Here is a 10,002-nt window from a genome sequence, read left to right on the forward strand (position 1 = left end):
ACACACACACACACACACACACACACACACACACACACACACACACACACACACACATAGATAGATATATCTATGTATATATGTAGAACAATGTCTCTCTGAGATATTTATTTACGTACGGATACAAGAACTATTTCACACCACCTGTACGAATATAATGCAATATATCTGTCTGGCAGAGAATCATCTGCACTTACATTTTTGCTGGAGTATGAAATGTTTTATTTAAATACTATTATTACTAATAATAAACATGCATAGCCAATTGATCTGTATCTGGAGCAGAAAGCCTAGCTAACAAAGAAAGTTGATGATCACTTTGTTGATAAACATGATCTCTGACTGGGGTTGGGTAACACAATTAAAGCCTGGATATCCTGAATTTGCTTCCCAAGATGCCCCCAGGTAACTAGTTGTTTCCTGCAGTGAACTACTTGTTTCTCTTTCAAAGAACAACAACAAAGCTTGTCTCTGGACATGTGACAGTGATGTTGAGGTCTTTAAGAAACAGACAGCTGTGACGCTGATTGGAAAAACAACAAAGGCCATATTGTCTCTGTTCAGTGGCATAATCTGACTGATTAGTAAAATGTGTTTTGACTTGAAATATTTCACTTCAACTACTAAATGTAAATCATGCTCAGTGTTGTTGCTTTTTTCTGTACAGCTCATATTTTTGGTGTCCTCTCAGTTTACACAGTAGAGGTGGTTTCAGGGGTGGAGACTGTCCTGTTACCCTGCAAAACCAGGACTAACCTGCCTGAAGATGCTAGAGTGGAGTGGATGGACAGTGACTATGAGAAGGTCCATGTTTATCAGAATGGCTTTGACCAGCTGGAAGAACAAGACCAAGATTATAAAGATCGAACACAGATGAATAAAGAACTGGTGAGAACTGGAGACCTCAGTCTGACCCTGAAGTACCCCACAGACTGGGACACTGACATCTACACCTGCACCGTCTACAGCAGGGAGGGAAACATCCTGAAAAAGAAACAAGTGAAGCTGAAAGTCAGAGGTCAGTGCTGTAGATCAAGCTCAGGGATCAAAGCAAAGTTAGTTTTCATTTGTACGTAGTTGTGGTATCAGGTCTTGCCACTGTCGATGCTTTTCAGTAAGGATGAGAGTCAAGTTGTGGTTTGCACACACTATAAATACTTCTAATTGTCTATTTAACGTGCCTGGCTGTGGAGTGCCGACTGCTCACAAGCTCATGCGGATGTCTGCTGTGCAGTTTCCTGTATAAGAGGAAAAAGGTTAATGAACTATGGAAGACAGGTCCTTCAGTTTTACAGGCACTGTTTCCACACCACTCTACAGCTGTGCAGTTAAAGCACGCCCCAACAGCCACATACCCCAGGGTGAGCTAGAAATATGTTACAAGGATCTCAAACTCATCTGTAATTTTCTGGGCTTAAGAGAGAAACAGACGCCACTTGTTTGTGAGGTTACAGTTTTGTAAAAAGAACCCTGTGTCACATTATATAAGAAGAAAGCTCATTTTCTGCTTTGTTGTGCTGTCAGGTATCAAGGTGAACGGGGTTTCAGACAGTGAGTCTGTCCAACTGCCCTTCACAACCACAGAAAGTCTGCCTGAAGATGTAAAAGCAGAGTGGATAGACAGAGAGAACAGGAAGGTCCACGTGTATAAGAACGGTTCTGACCGGCTTGAAGAACAGGACAAGGTTTACAGAGGCCGAACACAGGTGAATAAAGACCTGCTGAAAGCTGGAGACCTCAGTCTGACCCTGAAATACCCCACAGACTGGGACACAAAGACATACACCTGCACCGTCTACAAGGAGGGAAACATCCTGATGAAGAAACAAGTGGAGCTGAAAGTCCAAGGTCAGCGTGTGCTTGAAATCTGAACGCCATTTTTGACATTGATTTCTGCATCCATTTCTTTTGCCTAATTAGTTCAGAGCAGAGGTAGGTGGGTGCCTGTAGCTTACCCCAGCTACCATGGGGCAGGAGGTGGATACACCCAGGATAGGTCGCCAATGTGTTGCAGATCACAATCTGTTGTTAACACAGAGAGACAGACAACCATTCACATTCACATTTATGGGCAATTTAGAAGCTAACGTAACAATAATGTCTTTGACCTGTGGGAGGAAGCCAGAGTACCTGGACAGAACCCACGCAGACAGAAAGAAAATGCAAAGTCTTCACAGACAGACCCCAGCCAGGCGGTGGAGTCAAACTCAGGCAACAGTGCTAACCTTCTCGCCATTACCCACTTAACTTCTCAAATCATTTAAGCATATTAAAGGTGGTGCTTGATTCTTATATCACATTAGTGATGGTACGTCTGTCTGTGGTGTGGATCCAAACAGAAAAATAACTGTTAATAAACTTCTCAGTGGGCAGTGGCCTCGGGGAGTGTCTGGAAGTGGGAAGCAGCCCAGCCAATGATTCAGTTTGCTTTGAGGAAACAGTCCATCTGATGTTATCAGATCATCATCAACTTTGAAGGAATTCATTTGATTTGACTGAATTAGATTTTCAGTGAGGCTGTTTGACCTTGAATCTTTTTAGAAATACAAATGTTCCATTTTAGATCTACGACAAAAAGACCCAGACAAAAGCTCCACACTGACAGGAGAAATTGCTGTAAAGTAGGAAATGGACAAAAATAGCACCATCGGACTCTGATCATCTCTAACATTTTGAACTTGTTTTCACTTTCTAGATATCTGTCCTGTTACCTTCTACTCTCATATGCTTCTGTCCCTCAGTTTTCTCTACAACACTGAAAAGCCAGCTGCTGTCTGAACAGCTCATGTTGTCTTTGTTGTTGTCTCAGTCTGTCAGGTGGAGGTGGAGGAGGGGGCGGAGTCTGTCAAGCTGCCCTTCAAAACAACAGAAAACCTGCCCGAAGATGCCAAAGTGCAGTGGAAGGTCAGTGGTGATAGGATGGTCCATGTGTTTAAGAACGGCTCTGATCAGCCTGAAGAACAGCACCAGTTTTACAGAGACCGGACGAAGATGAATGAAGACCTGCTGAGAACTGGAGACCTCAGTCTGACCCTGAAACAGCCCACAGAGAGAGACAGTGGAGGATACAGATGTAAAGTCTACGGGAAGATCAATAGATACAAAAAAGTACTGCTCAAAGTCAAAATCACAGGTTGTTGTTTTTTCCTTTGATTCTTTGTATGTATGTGTTGTTGTTGTTTTTTTAACTAGAATTCCTAAAATATGTTTGATATACACATGTGTGATAGAAAACATTTTAAACTTGACATGAAGCCATTTGGATCAGGAATAAGTTGGCTTGTTTTTATATTTATTTACGTGTGTGTGCGTGTGCGTGTGTGTGTGTGTGTGCGTGTGTGTGTGTGTGCGTGTGTGTGTGTGTGCGTGTGTGTGTGTGTGTGTGGATAGATAGATAGAGATCAATTTGGCTCAAAGTAATTAATATGGTGTGCATTTCAGAATCAGAATCAGAATACTTTATTGATCCCTGGGGGAAATTATTTTTTGTTACAGTGCTCCATTTTAACCAACATTAAGACAAGACAGACAATACACTAACTAAGAATAGTACAATATATACATATATACACATACATACTTCACTCATAAATAAATAGTTGGAAAAGAAACATGTGTAGTTGTTGCAGCAAACAGTGTGTTAAGTGGATGCGTTGTACAGGGAGCCACAGGCAGGAAAGATTTCCTGTGTCGTTCAGTGGTGCTTTTCGGTAATCTCAGTCTCTCACTGAACGTGCTCCTGTGACTGACCAGCATGTCATGGAGTGGGTGGGAGGTGTTATCCAACATAGTCTTTATCTTGGACAGCATCCGCCTCTCCGACACCACCTTGAGGGTGTCCAGCTCCATCCCCACAACATTACTGGCCTTACGGATTAGTTTATTAAGTCTGTTGGCATCTGCGACCCTCAGCCTGCTCCCCCAGCATGCAACAGCATAGAGGATCGCACTGGCCACAACAGACTCATAGAAAATCCTGAGCATTTTCTGGCAGATGTTGAAGGACCTCAGTCGCCTCAAAAAATAGAGACGACTCTGGCCCTTCCTGTAAAGTGCTGTGGTGTTTTTAGCCCAGTCCAGTTTATTGTCAATGTGTACTCCAAGGTATTTATAGTCCTCCACAATGTCCACACTGACCCCCTGGATTGAAACAGGGGTCAAGTGTTTCCTGGTCTTCCTGAAGTCCACGATCAGTTCCTTGGTCTTTGCTTTATTGGTCTTCCTTGGTCTTTATAGTTCATTTCAGGTGTTTTCAGTTACTTAAAACAATTAAAAGCGAAAGGAGTTAAAATAAGCAATTTGTAAGATTTAAAGTAATTGAAAGTTTATTCTTGCTAAGTGGAGGCTCCGACAATTTATTACTGCTTCATTCCTAAAGCTTAGAGTGCAAAGACCATTTATTTATTAATTTATTGAAAAAAGTTAGTACAGCAAGCCATAAAATAAATGATAAAAACCCCAACAAAAAACAGAGCCATTCATAACTCTGCACCATCTATGTTCAGAGATTGAGGCTCAAATTGGCTCAAAGTGTCCCATTTTCACTGATTGTTTCCCGACGACATGCTTCAAGTGTGATATGGATCCTCTGCTGAAGGAATCTGCTTTCTATCCACAACCTGTTGATCCGTGTCTGACTAACAGCAGCGCAGGAAGCCCTGCAGTTACAGAGAAACTGTCTGAGTCGCATCCAGTCAATGGAAAATGCTGCTCAGTGTTGCTGCTGCTGGCTGTTCAGCTCATTTTCTGCTTTGTTCTATTCTCAGTCCCCAAAGTGCAGGTGGATTCAGGCATTGAGTCTGTTCAACTGCCCGTTGAAATCAAAGCTCACCTGCCCAAAGACGTTAAAGTGGAGTGGAAAGATGGTTCATACAGAAAGATCCACATATATCAGAACGGTTCTGATCAGTTTGAAGAACAGCACCAGGTTTACAGAGACCGAACAGAGATTAATGAAGACCTGCTGAACACTGGAGACCTCAGTCTGACCTTGAAATACCCCACAGACTGGGACACAAACACCTACACCTGCATCCTCCTCAGCAGGGAGGGAAAGATTCTGCTGAAGAGAAAGGTGGAGCTGAAGGTCAGAGGTCAGTGCAGTCTCGTGTAAGCATGTACGCGAAATCTAAGGTCCATTTTTGGCATTGATTTCTTGCAATATGAGCCTAACTGTGATAAACAGATGTTGTCAGTACTTCGCAGGGACTTGTTTCCATACAGAAGAATATCTGATGAAGCAGAACTTAAAAATACCAACACACATTATCACTGCAAAAGTATATTAAATGAAATCCAGATACTTATAAGCTGTGAACAGTGGTTTATTCTATTATTCTTGAACAAAATACAGAGTACTGCACCAACACTGAAGTCCAGGCTTTGTTAGCTGAGATTTAATTAGACTATTACCATCAGCATCTGCAGCCATTATAATTGGGAGTCAAGAACACTGTGAAGGTCCTGATGTATCTGCTCCATTTATTATTTTATGCCTTTTTGCGGTCCTTAACATGCTTCAAAAATAGATGAAATTTTGCACATGCTTCAGGCCTGGTTGACATATTTTATTGATTTCAGACATGAGCATTTCAAGATGGCTCTAGAACACCACCTATACAGGATGTGATGAATTCCTACAGAGACACACTTTGAACATTCACACATACATGTACATATGCCACCTGTAAGATTTCAACAACAACAACAAAAATCAGCCCAGGCACTAGGAGGTGATGCGTCCATATGTTGTCTGCCATGGAGCCCAGACCTACAACTCCATCCAGGCTTTCCTGCACCCCTGTGATAGTCCTAGTTCACAATGGTGCCTGCATTTTTATTTCATCTGAAATATCTGGCCTCCTTCTAGTGTGCCTCCCAAATCTTAGCCACTCTCTTTAGATGTTCTTGAATTGACTGGAGTTTAGCCCTCTCAGTGCTCCTAATCTTCAGTTCCTGGATAGGTGGCTCTAAAGTGCTGCCAAAGTCCATTTCTAACTTGACTGAAGTAATTGCTGTCCCGCACTGTTTTCCTTCTCTCACCCCAACTGGTTGCAGCAGATGGCCCCACCCCTCCCTGAGCCTGGTTCTGCCGGAGGTTTCTTCCTGTTAAAAGGGAGTTTTTCCTTCCCACTGTCACCAAAGTGCTGCTCATAGGGGGTCATATGATTGTTGGGTTTCTCTCTCTCTATTGTACACTAAAAAAACCCACTTTAAGGCAATTGTTGTTGTGATTTGGAGCTCTATAAATAAAATTGAATTGTCAGAGGTGGAGTTTGGTAACTAGTCAATGTCACGATGGACAGATGGCACGTACACAGGCTGGCCAGACGATGCAATTCTTGGTGACATCTGTACCTTTGGAGGAAAGCTTCAAGTTTGTTCCATCTGTGTCTAAGATCTTGTGAATTATTCTTGTGATAGGGCGAATCTCTTCTCTTCTCTTCGTCTGACTCCTGAAATCAATAGTAACAGTGCTCTCTTTCTGAGCTCTCTATCTCTAAATCATCAGTTTTCTCCTCCTTTTACTGTCCCAGAAAATCTCCCATTCACTCTCATTCCCACAGATCCACTGTGGTTCTTCTTCTTGCTTCTTCTATCTCTTCTGTTTTGTTCTGAAATCTCATGTTGCTGTAGCCACTTGTACTTTTTCTTTTTCTGGGATTCTTTGCACCTCACTGTAGTCTCTGACAACTGGTGAGTGATGGGTTTTTCCCCATTCTACCACTGTGGGCATGTCCACTAAAGATGACGCTCCTGATGATAGAGTGCTAAAATTGTGTAACTTCAGTTCGCTGACAAAGCTGAATATAAATGTGGAGCCATAGATGTGGCCTCTACAGATGCTGGTCTGGCTTCAGTCACCTTGAGACTCTGACTTTGTGTTGGATGATGCTGCCTCTTCCTTTTAATCATCGTTTGACACACTGTTGTTATTATCACCAGAAGATCTCTCTTAATTTACATATCAGCTTTCCTTGGACCCCAACGTTTCCTTCCTCCTTCTTTCCATGCGACATGTGCCTTATCATGTTCCTCTTTTGGTCTTTGATGTAGGCACCCAGGCTGTAAACACTTTTATTGCATGTGGCAAAAACAGTTTTAACCCGATTGGTCAAAACGTTGGACGAAGCCTTTAGACGCCATGTCAGCCTCATGTTTCATCTTCTGCACCTTTCCAGCATCTCCCTGTATGGAGACATCTCTTCTCGCGTCACCATGGCAACCATCGCTTGTCATCCAGTCAGGCTTGTAGAGAGAGAGAGAAGGGGGAAAGAGAGCATTCCCTAACAGCAGAATTTATAGCCCTGTTTTTCTCTAGGAGAGTCCACCTTAAATCTTTATGCTTTCTGGTGCCATCACCATCCAGGCAGACCATCCACCTCAAATTCCTTCTCCCTGTTCATATCTGTTAGTGTCTAAGTCTAACAGTCTAAATCCAAAACTATTCTACAAAACATATCTCTGTGCAGTAAAGAATGAAACAAATGTGTGATACAATTTGTGAGGTCATTGCATAAAAAACAATAATGGGGCTATGTGAGCCTTAAAGATAAAAATAAACATTATTGTCCTACAGATTTCTCTATAGCTCTGAACCTGCTGTCTGTCTGTCCTGTGTTTGTTGTCCTCTCAGTCTGTCAGGTGGAGGTGGAGGAGGGGGTGGGATCTGTCCAGCTGCCCTTCAAAACAACAGAAAACCTGCCTGAAGATGCCAAAGTGCAGTGGAAGACCAGTGGTGATAGGATGGTCCACGTGTATAAGAACGGTTCTGATCTGCCTGAAGAACAGCACCAGGTTTACAGAGACCGAACGAAGATGAATGAAGACCTGCTGAAAACTGGAGACCTCAGTCTGACCCTGAAACAGCCCACAGAGAGAGACAGTGGAGAATACAGATGTGTAGTCAAAACAGAGGAGATCAAGAGATACAAAACAGTGTTGCTCACAGTCAAAGGTTTGTTTGTTTGTTTGTTTTTATTTATCTATTTGTTTGTTTGTTTGTTTGTTTCTTAGTTCCTGTCTGACTGTCTTGTGTCTCCTCTGCAGGGAGAGTTCAGGTCCAGGATCAAACAGGGGACATCAGGAACAGAAGCAGCTCCATTGATCCGACTCCTCTGATGGCTGATCAATCAGTTTGATCTGTGTGTTCTTTGATTATTGATCAGTGATGTCAGAGTGGAGTCAGTGTGATGTTGTTGTTGTGTGTTTGAGACTTTTAGTGTCCATGAAGGTCTCTGCTGCCGTAGATCCTCTGAACTGTGACAGAGGTCTCACTCTGGAGGAAACTCTCAGCATTTTCATTTTATTTACAGCACTTGAGATTATTTATTTATTATTGATTATGATCGTGGCTCAAGAGTTGGGAGTTCGCCTTGTAATCGGAAGGTTGCCGGTTCGAGCCCCGGCTTGGACAGTCTCGGTCGTTGTGTCCTTGGGCAAGACGTTCACCCGTTGCCTACTGGTGGTGGTCAGAGGGCCCGGTGGCGCCAGTGTCCGGCAGCCTCGCCTCTGTCAGTGCGCCCCAGGGTGGCTGTGGCTACAATGTAGCTGCCATCACCAGTGTGTGAATGTGTGTGTGAATGTGTGATGTAACGTTTGGTCTAGGTAGTAAAGCGCTATACAAATACAGGCCATTTACCATGAGAGATTTTTTTTTTTTAAACTAACTTGGAAAAATACCCGTTTAAAAAAAATATCTGCAGCATCACATTAATGTAAGCGTGCCTTCACTTCAGTCACAATCATGGTGTCAACGTATTAAAGTTGTTTGTCTCAAACTGACCTGTGACCAGCTTCACTCAGTGTGAGCTGTTGATTATTTCTCTTTGTTTATTAGTTGGATCTGCACACAGAGGTCCAGACTGATATTTTTTACATTTTGTATTTTTATAATGATAAACTGTGAAGTAAGAACTTTGCTCACAATCACAGTCTTCACCAGAGTAACATCAAAGCAGTAATCTTTAGCCTACTTCTTTAGCCAAGTGTGCGCCATAGTAAATCCAGTTCACTGTGTATTTCTGCCTTACCCTTGTACATATTACCCCAGTCCCAAGTATACTTGTGTAGTTAATTCCCATGTGATCATTGTTATCACTGCCTACACTTAGTCACTGTTTCACTCCACCTGTATATAGCAACTGAACTCCACACCAGTGAGTATTCACGTTTTTCACTAATAAATACCTGACACACACATCTGGTGCCCGTGTTGTGTCTGTTTTGGGTCTATACGGCTCACACCGTGACAAAGACTTCAACACTGCATCTAAATGCTGAAGTACTTTTTACTCAGTGACATTTACAGAAAGAACTGTTTGAAGAAACTTAATGTGCAGAGAGAAAATCTCCTGAACTCAACCTTTACTACAATCTCTGTGGAACGGGCAACTGGAGACCTGATGGTCCTGTTATACTTCTTTACAATCAGAGTCAACAGTAGAGAAATCTGACTGTGCTTCACACAACAAGAATAAAAAGCATTTCAAAAATGCTGCTGATGCACTTTAAATGTCGTCTGAGCAGAGAATCACTTTTGCTTTGCTGTGTAGTGTGGGACAGCACAAAAGCACTGACGACTCTTTTGTTGGTATTTAGAGAATTCAGACAGCTCTGACCCTTCAATCTCACTTCACTCGGTCTAAAACATTTATAACGGATCATTTATTTTCCCATTATACTGCCTGTATCCACCCACTGAAAATGGACGTGGATGGTTCATTGACTGCAAGCAGGCTGGTTGCCATGTGTGCCAGAATAGGGAAGCAGGAGAAATCTAAAAAACCTGCAGATAGTGGCTTCAGTGACACTGTTCCTGTCACTCAGTTTCACTTCAGCTCTTTGTATGTTGGCTGGTAGATGGTACAACAACAGCACAGACAGGAGTGGCCCACAGACTGACCACGTTTACTGTTTCTCTTCATTTATTGGTTGGATCTGCACAGGGACTACAGATGAGGCCAAATCTGATATTTTGTACATTTTTGTAATTTTATAATA

General features: G+C 42.6%; 1 protein-coding gene across 3 annotated transcripts in view; it reads left to right on the forward strand.

The window, feature by feature from the left end:
- LOC106632727 overlaps positions 1-8,393 on the forward strand; it is a 21,965-nt gene extending 13,572 nt beyond the window's left edge. Inside the window, exons 1-6 of one of the 3 annotated variants that reach the window (XM_014331219.2) lie at positions 65-1,018; positions 1,525-1,848; positions 2,810-3,133; positions 4,767-5,093; positions 7,637-7,957; positions 8,050-8,393. In XM_014331219.2, coding sequence (XP_014186705.2) covers positions 637-1,018; positions 1,525-1,848; positions 2,810-3,133; positions 4,767-5,093; positions 7,637-7,957; positions 8,050-8,141 — 1,770 coding nt within the window. In that variant the 5' untranslated portion in view covers positions 65-636 and the 3' untranslated portion in view covers positions 8,142-8,393. Of the gene's footprint in view, positions 1-64; positions 1,019-1,524; positions 1,849-2,809; positions 3,134-4,766; positions 5,110-7,636; positions 7,958-8,049 lie in introns of those variants that run through there. The other 2 variants (XM_042217061.1, XM_042217062.1) reach the window with 2 other exon arrangements.
- The last annotated feature ends 1,609 nt before the right edge of the window (positions 8,394-10,002 follow it).

Source organism: Haplochromis burtoni, unplaced genomic scaffold (genome assembly GCF_018398535.1).
Source record: "Haplochromis burtoni strain Fernald_Lab_line unplaced genomic scaffold, NCSU_Asbu1 Contig_1563, whole genome shotgun sequence".
NCBI classification, from domain to species: Eukaryota; Metazoa; Chordata; class Actinopteri; order Cichliformes; family Cichlidae; genus Haplochromis; species Haplochromis burtoni.